The sequence below is a fragment of the Harpia harpyja genome, chromosome 5, assembly GCF_026419915.1.
Source record: "Harpia harpyja isolate bHarHar1 chromosome 5, bHarHar1 primary haplotype, whole genome shotgun sequence".
Lineage (NCBI taxonomy): Eukaryota > Metazoa > Chordata > Aves > Accipitriformes > Accipitridae > Harpia > Harpia harpyja.
The window spans coordinates 9876146-9892009 of record NC_068944.1 but is presented as its reverse complement, the minus strand read 5'-3'; the positions used below and the strand labels follow the sequence as shown (position 1 = coordinate 9892009).

Below are 15864 nucleotides of genomic sequence, written 5' to 3'. Positions count from 1 at the left end.
AAATGCTTGCCATCCATCAGCACTAATACAGCTACACCACAAGCTTTGCCACTGAGGCAAGAGTTTTGAGGCTGCACCAGAGCCCTTTGAACCAATTTCACATTTCCTTAAAAAGCCATTGATAAAAATCCAGACTAGAACATGCTTTGTGGGATAAACAGTCTGCTTCCCAGCCAGTTTCTTGGTCTGTGGTGTACCTGCTTTCACACCTTCAGAAGCATCTGTTTCCCACTGAGACAAGAGTCATTCCTGCCATTTAATGGGGCCATTTAATGGAGAAGCTCTCTTGAGTCCAAAACTTTGGGGCTCTTCTTTTACTGTTTTGTTTCGGAAGAGAACATACATAGCGATCGTCTCAGCCTTCTGGGGAGGTAAGGTTCGAGCAGTTGGAAGTCTTTCTCCCTTGTCTTCTTAAATGTAAGGAACTTTCACAGTTCATCCAAGGCTGTTGGATGAGGTGATCTCTGACATCGGTCATTATTCCTGCTCCCCCACCTCACCCAGAAGCAATCCCTTGCCCTTTGGGTGATGATGTGCTTTGGGAGAGCTCCTTGCTTCTGTGCACTTTTGCTATGGAGACCATTGGTCTCTCCCCAGACACTTCACACCAGAGGAGTGTTTAGAAAACGCTGCTGAACTGTCACCAAGGGTCTGTGTGATTATCACTTGACAACCAGTAGCAACTTCTCTGCATGACAGATGTTTGGTAACTGCCACTTGGCTGTCTTCACCCTGACACCAGACACTGTGGCTGAGACATTTGGGAATAACACTACAACATCAATTTTTTATTTTTTTTTTTTTAGGTAGGGTGTCTTTCTGTGTGTGGACCCAAACCCTCTTTGCATAACCTCTTGGAATATGCTTGATATCACTGACAGCATCAGTTTATATATAGGCACTCCCGTCAATGACAGCTTACCTGCCTGTGGCTGTATGTAATTATGAAATTTGAAACAAAAGGGCACGTGTGGACTGCCTGCATACAATGAGCTGGGGCTGGGAGAGGACTTAGGAATAAATCAGTATTGCCGCAGTTTAAGAAAGCCTTTGGATAAAAGCTAAAAGCTCTTGCCTGTAAACATATCCTGAAGAGTAGCAGCTACAGGTAAGTAATACTGCTACTTCAGTGTTTTTAAGTGCTTTGGATAGTGCTGGTCTAAGATTTTCTTAGAGCAGTCTAAGAGAGCTTGTTAACTTCTCTTTGCTTCCTCCAAGTTGCTTCCTCAGAGTTACTGCAGGAGATGGTGTGTGACAGGAATCTGTCATTACTTCTTTTGCTTCAGTTTTTCCACTGTGTCCCTCACCAACTGTAAGTGGTGAGATGGAGGGTAAGGTTATGAGAATGTTTTGACTGTCAATTCAAATAAGAGCTTCAGCACAAAAAGGAAGACTGTTGGTGTAAAATGAGCCCACTAAGCAGAGGGAACTGCATCTCCAGAGTAGTTAGATGCAGTTTATTTTTGTAGGGAGCTCATTGAGGAAGATGCAGTATTGGACACAGGTGTAAAGAAGTTGTATTTGTAGATGGCCCAAGGATACCCTGAAAGGCAGCTAGAAAATAAAAAGATAAGGCAAGGAAAAAAGGCCATCACTGTTAAGTGGGAGGGACCCCGAACCACAGAAAACTAGAATACAGAAATAAACCCACCACCCCCTTAAAAAAGCTGTACAAAAGTGAAGTAGACTATAAAAGTTGATCTGATATTTTTACTTAATTTTAAATTCTGTATTAAAAATTAATACATTAAACTCTTATAAAAGTAAGGCACATGCAAAACATGTTGTGCAACTTCTGACTTTCAACTCTCTTACAAACTAACAAGCATTATTTTAATTTGGCATTTCTAAAGAGTCATTTTTCCCCATGCAGGATATGTGGAAGAAGGTTAAGTTTGACATTGCACCAGTTAACTCTAGATTCTGTGCTTTCTGTACTACAGTAAGCAGAGATGGTCGTATCGTACAGTAATACAAAATAAAAACCAACTCAAGTGCAGATTCTGAAGGTGATGACCAACATACAAAATCTAAGAATGTGAAGTTATATCCATTATAATACACCAATAATCTTATTCAGTACAGGATGATTTGGCAACTCCAGTCTGTGTAATGCCAGTGTGCAATTCCCAGTTATCTGTGTCATACAATGCTGAAGACCATGGAAAGGTATTGCTCATAGGACACCTGAATCCAGCCATCTTGATCAGTATCGTATCGTCGGAACACATCAGTCAACCTCTGAAAAGGGGGAAAAAACATACGTTTTTTGTATACCAGGGAAGTTCGGACTGCCAGGTGTTCCCCTTGCCACATAGGTTTCTATAGCTTTGCGAACACTTTTTGTTCATCCCCTCTGTAGACACTTTACAATCTCGTGCATATAGAGGTAGCTCTTTGTCATGTCTCATGCCTGAGCTGTGTAGCAGATCCGATTCTAAAACTGCCTTACGATACAATACCTAAGGCTATCTAGGCACTTCTTTACAGGCCAGACAGCTTTTTATAACTGGCTTCAAAGGCAGGGAAAAACAACGCACAATTCTCGTGAGGCATTTGAGAGTCACCTGGAGACAGAATCCAACGAGTACCTTATCCACTTCTCATCTTCTAGCCAAATACGCTTTTTGTATCATTAGTATCTGCATAGCCCCGGAGATGCCAGGCAGTACAGACAGTGGACCAAGGTAACTGCCAGCATGGTTTCACTAACCTTAGCTGAATGATACTCCCATTTCAAAGCCTCTTTACCAGAGTTTAAGTTTATAACTCGGTATAATTGGCTAATATTACAAATGAATATAAAGGCAACTGATGCTTCAGCAGACTTGTGGTTATAGACATAAAGCTTAAAGGAGCAGAACAAAACACCTGTATGCAAATAACAGAGATACTACTTTTACGGGGCACTGCTTTCTCTTCATGTTGCCTATCAGAAGATATCTTAAGATACTGCTTGCAATGCTGGCCAGGGTAAGAAGAGTAACCTTTTTCCTGTCCTGCTAAAACTCAGCTTGTCGACTGCTACAGTTCCCAACTTTTCCCCAAAGCCTTACATACATTTCAGAAAAGTCAGATACACTTAGAGAAACCTTAAGCAACGAGGTGAGGAATCATCCAGTGATTGATTTCTAAACAAAAGAATACACTTGTAAAACTACAGTGTTCTCTCTCTATATATATTCACACATGCATTTCTGTTACTGAAAGGGGCTTTTTTTGTTTTTTGTTTGTTTGAAATGTCTTTTACTACCATTGCCCCTGCAGGAACAGCAGTGACGAAAGACTGAATAATTCAGCTGTTAGGTCAAATTCTTTTTAGTCAGAGCCTTAAACAGAGATAAACAAAAACTCACAATTCAGATTACAAGAATTAGGGGCACCAGGGGACAAGACACGCTCCAGTTTTAACATGCTCGGGATCCAGAGGAAGTGTGCATATTAAACTAATTGAAATAGCGTTAAATGTTTTCCTTTTAAAACACAGACTATTTTACATTTTTTTGCCCCATAGAAGTCAAACATGTCAAAAAAATCGTATCAAATTTACTTGTGATGCCAATGGATAACAAGTGAAAACCAATAAGTGAAGGTGTTTCTAGCACCTCTCATATACTTTATTCAAATGGTTTATAAATTTTTAAATTGCTTATAAAAGCGAGTTCTAGATCCAGTAGTATTGTTAAATTGAGAACTATAAAAGTTTAAGAAAAGGTGAGGTCTTTTTTTCAATTGACTTTAAAGTACATCTCCTTTCTTACCTGTAAAACAACACAGCACTGAATAAAGTCATCAAAAGCAACTTGTCCTCTTCCTTGTCTGTCAAATTTCCGAATAAGGATATCGTAGAATTGATCAGACAGTCGGTAACCTTGGAAAAGAGAAATGCTTTAACAGGTTTCAATTACTGCAGTCCTTCTATAAAAAGAACTAGGCTGTTCAGCAGGCATGTTTAACAAAACCAGAAAACAGTAAGCAGTTATGAGAGACAGGGTTTTTTTGCCAGAGATCTCTGTGTTAAACTAAAATGCATGCAGTAAAAAAACCTTGCTTAATAATAATTATAGACAGAATCACAGTAAACATAATTACTGATTAAAGTGACTAGTTGGTTGAGGGAACAGTTTAGGGCTGCAACTCAAGTTTTTGTAAGTGAAGTCAATTAAATCAAAGTTCCTTTTGCCATCAGAATGTACAGTGACAGCTGACTTTGTTTTTAAAAGCGGCAAGCTGTATCAAGTACCTTTGTAAGTTCAGACATTTACCTGAAGTATGGGTAATGCTCTCAGAGCAGCTAACAGGGGAGGCAGAAAACATTCCACACACCTACTGACACATCCAGTTTCATTGTTTCCATTAAAGGAAATAGCTTAAAAAGTGCTTGTGGCATGGATATCTTTAAAGGTACCTTATACCTAAAAGGATAATGGCATTTCGCTTGCCTCATTTTTAGTCACATTTGTCAAAGCAGTACAGCCCTAATGATAAGAAGCTCATCTGATGACATAACCCAGTCATAAAAACTGTAATTACAAATGAATTACCAAAACCTGTTAGTGCTTGCTTTAGTTCATTTTTGTCAATCATTCCAGAATTGTCTCTGTCATATGTTCGAAAGACATTCTGCCAGTCTGAGATGTACTTCCAGACTCCTGTGAATTCATTGAAGTTCACACCACCTTTGTTTTCTCTGTCAAACATGCCTGAAATAAAAAATAATAAACACATATAAAACCTTAATCATACTATTCTTCAGTAAGATCTGCTAGTATTTTAAGAAGGAAGCGATAGTGCTATGTGGAAAGTACTGAAGACAGAAAAGAAATTGCAAAAATGCAAGTGGTATTTTGGAAAGTACTGCCAAAATAAGCAAGCAGCTGTCCACTGAAGGAGGATAAGATAAAGCAAGATAAGAGGACCAGAATGAATCACAGAATGTTTGTTTTTCCTGGGTTTTCATTTCCAGTTTGAAAGCATTTAGGGCTTGATTGATGATCCAGTGTCAAAAAGGGGGGGGGGGGGGGGGTGTTCTACTCTAAGGACTCGTGAAAAGTCTACAACATCTATTGACTGCCAGAAGTGCTGGGACATTCATCTGCATTTGACTTACTGATACTGTCATTACACAAACAGCATGTTGCACAGCGATGGAACTCAGACTGCTGCTGAATACTTATTGAAAGCAAAGCACAAAATTTAGTCCTTGGATTTATAACTGTATAATAGAAAAGATTTTTTGTGCTTGAATTTTTATCCTCCTGTTCTACCACCATCATCTTCCCAATTACTGACAATTATTTTAGGACTAAAGAATTCAGACATTGTAAAGCTTCTGTTTGGTCTTTTTGGAGCAGAACACAGGATTAAAATGGAAGACAGGAAAAACTAGTTAGGAAGACAAGCTATGTAATATCTTTTTAGAATATTTAAGCTGACAATTTCCCCACATGTAAATTACATTTACTATCTATTCAATTGTACAGTAACATTTTCTCAGGCTACTTTGACAAGTGCACGTGCGTGCACACAAAAGGCATTCCTGTATTATTCAAAAGGGAAAATATTTGAGTTTAACTTACTACTGCTGGGCTGTCTGGAGGAGGAAAAAAAAAAAAAAGTAAAGACATATTGAAACATAGCACCTAACAATGAAAGACCAGCTTGTTAACGCTACAGCCAAATTAGTTCAAAAGACCTTTAAACAGGCATTCATTATTACAGTAGAAATATATATTGTATATGTATTGTAATATTTGTACGTTTATTTTTCTAAAACAGTGCAGCAATTGATAGCATTCTCAATTGTCTGAAGAGATTCACAAAACAGCATCTTGACTCTTTCACATCACACAACTACACTCACCAAGAATTGACCTGACTGTTGCTGGATTAAATGGAGTCCAGGTGCCTGAAACAGAAAGAATTACTTAGTTCCTCAATACTAAGTTACATTTTACAAAAATGCAACCAACCAAAAAAATCAGATAAGAACTTACTTAAAACAGTGAATTCAGAGCTAGATGACATGGAGCTAACATATTATAAAATAAGGCTGCTTTGAAGTAATTATGTTCTTGACCATTAAGAGATGACTTCAGACCAATGTTTCACAGATACTACACAGAAACCAACACTTCTCAGGCTGCACCAAAAAAACCCAAAAAGGCAAAACTCCAAAACCTTGGAAGAACTAAGAAGGATTTTTTTCATCCCAGCTAGTCAGGAGGTATTGGATAGAAGGCAAGGTCAAAACTGAAGTCCCACTTTTTCTACTGATGGGAGCAGAAGAGTTTCAAGTTATAACTCAATCAAGGTCCCGTATCTATTCCTCAGTAAAACCCCATCTGCTTATTTCGTGTTTTATGGGTGGATTACTCCAGGGCATTTAGTTTCTGACAAGTGAAAAGGAAAGGTTCCTAACAGGTCATAACCACACAGTGCAATTTAGGGTTGAGTTTAGTCTAAACCTCACCTCCACTGCTAAATCAATGAAGTGTTAAGTTTAAATTAGTATTTTCAGACCAAGAAATATTGCTGCTTGAAAGGGCCTGAGCAGTAATCATCCGAAGAGGAGCTTTGTACTTCTCTGAATATTTAGAGGCTAGTCACTTTGGAATAGTTTTCACTTGGTTGGGAGCATTCCAGAGCGCTAGGAAGCATTAAGCTTTAAATTAAAAGAAATACTGTGCCTCATGTAGAATTTCCCCATCAGTTCTCTAGAGCCTGTGAAGGTACCAGGAGGACCAAGAAGCATGTATTAAATTCACTGAGGTTGAGTGCAGGGACCATGAAGGGACCAGTAAGACTAAAGGTACTGTAGAGGCATTTGCAACGATGCAATTAGCTGACCACAAATACCTGATAGAAAGGCTGCATTGGTATTAAGCAGGCTTTGTGAAGGCATAGCTGCTTTGCTGGATCAAGCTGCAGTGGTGTAAGTAGTGCTTATACCAGCGCTGAACTTCTCCCATAGAAGGGAAACTATCATTTTAAGTCTACAGATGCAGCAACGGGGAAAAAACCCTATACTGCAGGCAGGCCATATGACTACTTGCACATAAAGAGAAATGTAAGCAGAGAAAGACAAGAGTAAAAATGGCTCTGAAAATGCTTAAGCAGTATTTTAGACAGGGAACATCAGTACCTTAGAGTTGTGTCTCCTGACAAAAATAAAAAAAATAATGGAATTATTAATAGGGTGCCAGCATTTAACTCATAGAGAACAGAATAGAGGAAAAAGGGAAAATACAGTTTGAAAGTTAACTTATTTCATGTTGAAATTTTCAAGAGACTCATATAGACGCCACACAGTGAAATCAGAGCAACTCCAGTGCTGAAGAACTGTACTGATTTCAGCCTGTTCCAATAAACAGAGAAAGACTGTTCCCTCCTCCTACCCTGACTCTACTAGTAACTTCACATGGTGGCACAGAAAAAAAACAAGCAGGAACCACAGGATTTTATTGTGCAAACAACTATATGAAGTGATGATCAGTCCCTCTCAGGTAAGTATACTGTTATTTGCATACACTTGACGTTGAAAAGCTGAATGTCAAAACCACACTGAACTTCAAATTTTAATGAGCTCTATGCAGGTTATTTAATGTTTTAGAAATAAACACATAACATTCCTTTAGCCCATGTTAGACTGCAGGAGAGCTACACACAACCATCCACTAGAGGATGTATTTTGAAAAGAATATAGTGAATTGTTAGTGACTTTGGTGTACAAGATCTAGAATCTCTCGGAATGAAGGAAGCTTACAGTTCTGTAAATATTTTGTCTAACAGTGAATTCAGTTGGGCGGGGATTCTTCATAACTGCAAAGCACTGAACTGCTAATCTACACTGTAAATAAGGAAAGAAAAGAGTTCAGATAGTCATCACTGCCTATTACCCTTAAATTCAATCAGATGAGGAGATATTTAAAATATATGAAGTTTAAAACAGCAGGTAAAGCCAGGTTTGCACAGTTATAAACAGCACTGTAATCTTCAATGAAAACAGTGACCTAATCAATTTAACTTAGCTTTTGCTGAATTTTTTATTCAAAATAGTATTTTAGTCATGGATCAGGTTCAGCAGCTACAATACATTGCTTTTAATTTATCAGTTATTATTATTAAACAAATAAATATTCTAGTAAATCCAGTTTAGGTACAAGACCACACTTTTACTAAACAGAGCCATCCAAATTTATTTCAAGTCAGGTGATTCCTGACAAAAAGGAGCCTTTCAGTCTGTGTGCACTGCAGCTCACAACATCAGTTTAAGTCCTTCTCAGTCACAAATAACAGGAAGGATGAAGGAATTAAACCTTGGGAGAAGGGGAACTTGATAAGGACTCAAAGGTGCACAAACAGCTTCAATATGCACTTTTTCAGATTTCTAAGTGGAAAAAAACCCACAAAGTACAACCCTACCCATCCTAAGTCACCAGAGCAAAGTAAAAATAGGCTACTGGAAAAATTTTTCATTTTTTATTTTGCTTCCATTTTGACCATACCTTAGTTACTCTTTAACCATTATAACAGGGAACTAACAGACTACTAGAAAGTTTTAATACTAGATCTAGAGTGCATCTTTCTACTTTGTTAGGAAAAAAACCAAAACATGCCTCATTTGGGGAAAAAAAAAAAAAAATTAAAATTACCATCTTCAATTCCTGTACGAAAAGATTTTATGTGCAGTAAAAAGGCTGGCTGTAAACAGCTGATCTTTGTCCAGGTTATACACTGATCCTAGTTAAAAAACAAAGGTTCAGTAGTGATGAGCGAGGAATATATAAATCACCGTTTATGTTTTCTAGGAAGCAGAGCTAGGAAAAAATAAAGGGATGTGCATGCCTTCATTCCCCAGAATACAAATCAGTAATGTTTACAATAGGTACTCGGTTTATAATGCATTACTAACATGCACCAAACCCAGAAAAATTCCCTTCAAGGGAAAAACCAGGAACAATGGGCTTGGGGGGGGGGGGGGGGGGGATCAGGAAGACTGTCCATTTTTTTTCCTCCCCTTCAGCCTTTTGCTGTAGATTAAATAGTATTAATCAGTGGTAGTAACATTCCCCCCCTCAATCAAAGAATTACAGCATCAAGTAACCAGTCTCACATGAAATTTAACATTAAGTTTACAATGAACTACCTCACTGCTCATTTACAGACTTACCATTGGATAATGCCTGCTGAAGTTCATTATCAGATATTATTCCACTCCTATCTTTATCAACCCTGGGGGAAAAAAAAAGGTGGTAAGCTTTAAATGGCTGATATTAACAGGTTCCAGTTACAGAAGACTTCAACATTCTGGTTCTTACTCACCAGATAAGATTAATCTTTTCCTGAAAAGTTACTAATTGCATTTTACTTGGTAAACCATTCACAGTTACTGCAAATTAAACACTTCATTCAGACTGATGAAACATTCTGGAACACGATTAAAGCTATGAAAGTATCTGCAAGACTTACTTAGAAGTGAAGAGACACACACAAACACACACTGACAATAACACAGTTCGGGCATACTCCACACAAGCATTTTTTTTCTATTTATTTATTTTAAAAAGAACTGCAGAGCACGCCATGTTGGTTAAATCCACAAAATGCGTAATGTCACAATTGTAAGCCGTTTGGCTCCCAAATTGGAGCCCCAAGTTTGGCACCCTGTTTGTCTCAGTAAGATGTTGGCAATGGAGAGAAAGCCACTAATGTAACAAGTGCGAAGTATTGAAAGAATGGACTGCAGGGCTTTGACCCCTTTCAAAGGGGTTCAAAAAGTGGAAAAGCGCAGGCAGGTGCCAGCTTCCATTAAGCCTTCACAGCCTGCTGTCTTAGAGAATGAAGTTCTATCCTGAAATTAATAAAAACTAAGTAATTTCTGCCCAAATAAAGCAGGATTGTCCTTCTTTAGAAGGATATCTGAAAGTGGTGGGGACTTCCCTCCATTTTAGACAAGGACCTTCCCCTTGAGACTGACAGTTTTTACTTCCCCTCAGTTACTACCATTCGAAAGCAGAGTCCTGCTCAGCTGTTCCCTCCACAGAAGCTGATTTTTTTTCCTTTAGTCCTTGTTGTCAATTTCTAGACCTTTTCAGTTCATTCTACTAGATTACTTCCCCATCTCAAAAAATTATATAAACCGCATAAAACATTCAAATTGTAAGCATAAGTTGCATAGATTATAATAACAAAGAGATACTCCCCCTTTTTATTCTCTATTTCCTTTCTAGGTATTCCGAACATTTTTTATGTTCTGTGAGCTGCTACTAAGTGCTAAGCTGATATTTTCATAAAGATGTGTTATGACCTACTTATCTTGCTCCCGAGCATCATCAGCCAGCTCAGAGCACATTCATTTTATATACAAAATGATGCAAAGGTAAAGTGGGTCTTCCCCACGGACATCAGGTATGCGCTCTGGATTTCATCTGAGCATCATACAGCGATCATCATCTGGCCATCACAGGGTGATATGACCCAGTCATTCAGGACTCAAAAGTGCTCCTGCAAGTCTTCATAGGCCTCACTTACTACAGGAATCAGTTAGTGTCACCAGCAAACTTCATCTGGTCATTCCCCTTATCCTCCCCCAGCTGCTCCTGAACATACTGAATAAAGATCCCAGAACAGCTCTGCCTGTCCGTGTGGCAGATGACCACACACTCTTTCATCAGTTACTGATCCACCAAAGGACCTTCCCTTTCATTCTGGGTATTCTGCATTTCTTTAAAGGCCTTTTTGATACTTCTGTATGCTGAGTGTCTCTTTGGAAACTATAAAGATTATATCAATTGCACCTGTTCTAGCCATCATATCCATACCCAATCCTTATCAAACACACTCCCAAGGCTTACACAGTAGTCTGCCAGAGAGGAATACCTGCAGTAAGTGCAACTCTCCTGACCGGCTACATCATTTAAAACGGTTTCTACTGGTTTGCCTGCTGCAGAAGTCAGACTGTTGATCTGTTTTTTTTCTGGACCCTTTAAAAAAAGAAATGGCATCATGCATGCCTCCTCCCACTTCTTGGATGAAGTGGGTTTTACGGAAAGCTGGGTAGGTAAGCTGCCACATTCCTGAGTCACTAAGTAAATACTAGACAGTTTTAGCAACTTACTACTGTTTGTCTACTCCTTAACCTCTTCTTGCTGTCACTTGAGTCAAGATAGATCCTCTGACACATCTCCCATAAAAATGGATCCAACGTAGGAACCTCCCCAGTTTCCTCGACATGACACAAATGTGACAAACGCCTTTAGCTTCTTTACTACTATGGTCTCGACAGCGTGTTTTTTAACACGGGCCTGCTAACTGCCTTGCGGGTTCCTGCTCCAGATGTATCCAGGGGAATATCTGTTGGTCGTTTTTAAGTCTTCCATCAAGCACTTAGCAGATTCCTTTTTACAAGCCTTCCTGTACTGCTACATCGGTCCTCCGGACTTTACGATCCTTTCCGGATTCTCAGGTCGCAAATGACTTCGGCGTTTTCAAGGTTACCTTCTCGCTTCCATCCCCCCCCCCCCCTTCCCTTAGCTCTAAACTACAGCCACACTTACTCCTCCTCAAGCCTTCCTCAAAGCTCCCCCTCAGATTCCTCCCGCAGGGATGCAGCCGCCATGTTTACCCGCCCTGCCAGGCCCCCCACGGCCCCCAAAACCCGCGCCGGGTGCCCGGGGCCGGTGACGGGTTTCCCGTAGCAGCGGGACTTTTCCGGGCACCTCCCAAGCCCCGATCCCTCAGTCAGCGGCAGCCCCGGGAGGGCCCGGCCCGGCCCGGCCAGAAGGACTCGGCAGCGCGTCCCGGGAACGACGAGGGTGGCGGCTTTCGCCTCAGCCCGGCCCGGCCCGGCGGCGGTTGGGGTGGGGGGTGGGGGGGGAGCCTCCCCGTTAGCCGTTAGCGACGCGGATCGGCCCCGCGAGGACCGCCGGGGGCGGGCGGAGGGTCGCGGGCGGCCTCACCTCTGGAAGACGTTCCACAGGAAGGCGGGGTCGGGCAGCGCGGCGCCGCCGCCGCCGTTGGGCCTGTAGTGATACCCCGCCGCCATGGCCCCCCTCCGCGGAGCCAGCCGGGCAGCTCGCGCCTTCCTCCCCGCGCTTCCGGCACGGGCCGCCTGACGCAGCGCGGCCGCTGACGTCGCCGAGGCGGGCAGGCGCACGGGGCCCCGCCCCGGGGAATCCCGAGAGGCGAGGCGCTGCGCCGCCCGCCCGTTGCCGTGGCGACGGCGGCGGGGCGGGGCTGAGGCAGGCCGCGCCTCCCCGCGGGGCGGGGCGAGGCGAGTGGGTTCCGCCCCCCCCCCCCCCCCGCGTTATCCGGCGCCGTTGTTCCCGCCGGGGCTCCCGAGGGGAGTTCCGCGGGCACCGGCCCCGGCGCTGCCCCGTATAAGCCCTCATCCGCCCTGAGGGTCTCCGCAAGGGCAGGAGCCTTCCCCGTGACCGCTCCCGGGCAGGCGGGGAGAGACTAAGGGGTCCCCTCCGAGGGGAAGGGGGTTTGTCGTGGAGGGGAAGGAGCAGAAGTTTGACATCCGTGAGGCCCACAGGGTTCCTGCTGCAGAGGAAGAAGGGGGTACGGGGGAGAAACGAAGCCCCATTCAACCAAGTCCCCTTAGAGAAACGGAAGATCAAACGCACGCAGGACAAGAATTGCAGGTACAGGATTAAGATTGAAGCACAACCCAAATTAGTATCGCCTCGATAATTCTTACATGAATTCTTAACCGAGGGCTGAACGCAACCCTCCAAAAATCAGCCTAACTCCCCTGCCTGTAGTTTCTAGGAACAGTGTCACATCCCACGGGACCTGGAGTGCCGCCAGCCCTTGCTAAAGCTCCTCAGGTACTGAGTTTATCGACTTGATGCTCTACCGAACCATCCTCATCCTTTGGGAGACGCTGGCTGGCCCTGTCCATGAAAAAAGTCGCAATCTTTGTTTTATCCTTTGTCTGAACTGCTGACCTTGCACGTGTCTCTTCTGGGGTAAGGAGGAGTCAGCGAGAGGCCTGAACGGCACAAGGCCTGGGTGTTCACAGGCCAAACAATTCACATATAGAAACTCCAGAACAATGTAGGCTCACGTCTTCCTCTGACAACCCTGTTCAGGTACTAACAGATAATGCCTTCATGATGTCCTTCATCAAGTTGTTTTAAAGCCACAACTTTCTCAAAATATTTTATTATTAGAACAGATAATACTGAAAATTGGCCTTAAGCATTACTCTGAAAATACTGTGGAAATAAAAACCAGTATCTTGTGTTTTCAGAAAACTATTAAATCCAAAGTTTATTCACACTTCAAACAAAACAAAGATTTACATCTGTAAATCTATAAGGATGCAAAGAATACATAGCTAAAGGTAGCAATGGTTTAACATTTTATTGAACTGGTGGTGCTTTCTGTGCTGTTTTTAGTGAATCAATGAAAAAAAAAAAATGTACCTCAAGTGTCTTTATTCACGCTATAATCAAATCGCGCGGTAGCAATTCCGTTAAGTCCCTTAAGTCAGGAAACTGATTTCATAATTAAGTTTTCTGCAATAAACTATTTTACACCAGAGTAAGTACATACACAAAGTATAATGTGAAAGTGGACTGAGGACATTAATATATATATATATATGCTCAATGCAGTGCCATATAAAGACAGTTCTAAAGGAGTCTGCTTAGGTATTGCAAGCGACATATGTTAGTATATCCAGCACTAATACAGTTCTGTTGGTTTTGGTACAAACATCTTTATAGGGCATCACAGTGCACCGTGCAAACATATTCCACGAGAAAAATGTATTTGCTGACAGCAAAAACGGCTCTAACAAACGGGTCAGTAAAAAGCCCCCTGGCCAGTAGAAGCATCATTCTTCAAACATGACCTTTACATCCATCTTCTTTCAGAAATCTTATTACATTTCCCCACATCCAAGTCTTTAGAAAGAAACATGCCTAGCAAGTATCAGTGTATATTGAACTTTACTCCGAACAGCATTGCCAAATTTGCCCTCAAATATTTCAAATCTGTTGATCCCAGACTAGCGATGACACACAAACACAGCGCTGCCAGTTACTTAAGAAGTTTTGGCACAGTCAGAGTAGGAACTGTAATTTCTTTAAAAATTGGCACATAGTTTGGATTCGGTTGGCTTGGACCTTGATCCAAAGTCTCAATGATAGTCTGCTTCATATCTCTGCTGGCATCGCCTCTCACTGTCAGCAAAGCTGCAATATGGTCATCTCTACCAAAGGAAAGCGATAAAACTGGCATTAGCAGGAAACTTCACACAAGTAAGATTTTGTCAAAAATATCACTTAGTTGGCAATCCTTTCACTCAGTTTCATTCTTAATCAGATCTCTTGTCACTCAGAACTGGCTTTTCCAGCTCAATATGAAGTACTATTTTGGCTGCTCTTAGGACTCTAAAATGTATTTTATCCTCCCAAAACACAGAATGGAAGTATTTTCATTATTCCTTTGCTGTACCTCCTAGTTCAGGTCACATACATTTTATATTAGCATTATTTTTCATAAGAAAGTGGCTACATTCTAAAATATGAAAAATATGAACACATTTACACATTGCTTTAAAATTTGCCCAACACTACAAAGAAACTGTGATGTTATCTTTCTTTGAACTTTGAGGGCAAAGAGAATTACCTGATATCTGGGTATTTACTGACTAAAGTTGAAACTTCCAGATAAAGCAGTGAAGGATCAGTTAGCTTGATAACCTCTGCAATGGCTTCAATGATGTCACAGAGTCCTTCAGTGTCCTCTCCAGAGCCCTGCAAGATGAAAAGTAAAAAAAAAATTTCCCCAAAACAAAAGCAACCCCCCCCAATATCTACAAACAATCCTTTAATTAGTATTTTGTCTGACAATGCTGCTGAATTCCTCAAACAGCTGAATTTTCAGACATTAAGAAAACAAAGTATTTGTGAATTGTCACCATAAGACTCTTCCCTCTTTCCCTGTTGTTCTCCATCCAGAGACCTACCCTCAGAATATCAGTAAAGTCATGTCTTACAAACAATATTTTGTATTTATCCACATGGCGATACATTCTAGTCTTTGACTTTTGCTGATGTGCCAGGACAAACATTAGGAATAACTGACGTGAAAGCCAGATCTCTTCTGAAACATTACTTAAAAATTGGCCCTGCATTAGCTTCCTTCTAGTCATCTGGCCACCAAGGCAGCTTTCAACAACTGATCAACTGAACTGTCATAGCTATTTAATCTCTGGACTGTTTTAGTGCTCTTAGTTCCAGGCCATCTGGTCCTGCTGATCTGGTATTGTTCATTTCATTTATTCCATAACCTTTTCTATCAATGCCTTGATCTGAAACAAAAGTTATACAGAATCCCACATAATGAAGAACTCTGATGCAGGAGTTGCCCCAACATGTTCCACAGTGAGCAGAGATGAACACCGCCTCTTCCACACACCCCCAGTTTTTCAGGCTTTATCTTTATCTGCATTCTTACTGCATTTTGTCATCTGTTGGCCCTAGGAGCTTTCTGGCAGATTCCTGCTCCTTATGTAGTTAAAAAAGATTTAGTACTGATTTTAGGCCTATCTTGCACATTCTTTCTTGAATACCTTTTTTGGCCTGTCTTTTTTCTACTGCACTTTAAATGGGGTCAATATACTTGTCTTGTTGATTCTAAATTAATACACTGCATGCTACTTCGGTAGTAAGTAACCGCATCTGTTCGATGCAGTATTGCCCTTTCTTCCAGCCAGGAAAAGCAAAGCCCAATTATTTTTGTTTTTTTAGCAAACAACTGCTTTTTTCTTTCACTTACGATTAAAAATTCAGGGTACCTATCTCCATGAAGCCATTCCAATATTCAGCTGCAGAGAGCTGTATAAAC

General features: G+C 41.3%; 2 protein-coding genes across 7 annotated transcripts in view; both read right to left on the bottom strand.

The window, feature by feature from the left end:
• Window positions 1-1696: 1696 nt before the first annotated feature.
• Window positions 1697-12228, bottom strand: PDCD6 (programmed cell death 6). Of its 5 annotated transcripts, none has more exons than XM_052787575.1 (7): window positions 11961-12093; window positions 9173-9234; window positions 8655-8742; window positions 5864-5908; window positions 4545-4703; window positions 3762-3871; window positions 1697-2241 (listed from the first exon to the last, which is right to left on the bottom strand). In XM_052787575.1, exons 2-7 carry the CDS (start codon window positions 9197-9199, stop codon window positions 2143-2145), a joined length of 528 nt encoding a protein of 175 aa, XP_052643535.1. In that variant the 5' UTR covers window positions 9200-9234; window positions 11961-12093; the 3' UTR covers window positions 1697-2142. The 5 variants fall into 5 exon arrangements, with proteins under 5 accessions (XP_052643535.1, XP_052643536.1, XP_052643537.1 ...); XM_052787576.1 differs by having other exon boundaries at window positions 4551-4703; XM_052787577.1 differs by lacking the exon at window positions 11961-12093 and adding an exon at window positions 7145-7160 and having other exon boundaries at window positions 9173-9226.
• A 1018-nt stretch (window positions 12229-13246) lies between these two features.
• EXOC3 (exocyst complex component 3) overlaps window positions 13247-15864 on the bottom strand; it is a 28693-nt gene continuing 26075 nt past the window's right edge. For both annotated transcript variants that reach the window (XM_052787312.1, XM_052787311.1), the window contains exons 12-13: window positions 14644-14771; window positions 13247-14224 (exon numbers count right to left, since the gene is read on the bottom strand). In XM_052787312.1, the coding sequence (XP_052643272.1) occupies window positions 14053-14224; window positions 14644-14771 (300 nt within the window). In that variant the 3' untranslated portion in view covers window positions 13247-14052. The remainder of the gene's footprint in view (window positions 14225-14643; window positions 14772-15864) is intronic.

Coding starts and splice junctions, on each gene's coding strand:
- PDCD6 (XM_052787579.1), bottom strand. CDS start 12,046: ATGGCGGCGGGGTATCACTACAGGCCCAACGGCGGCGGCGGCGCCGCG. Junction 3,872..4,544: donor GCAAGCACTAACAGGTTTTG/GTAATTCATTTG, acceptor CTCTTTTCCAAG/GTTACCGACTGTCTGATCAA. Junction 2,242..3,761: donor AGTGCTGTGTTGTTTTACAG/GTAAGAAAGGAG, acceptor CCCCCTTTTCAG/AGGTTGACTGATGTGTTCCG.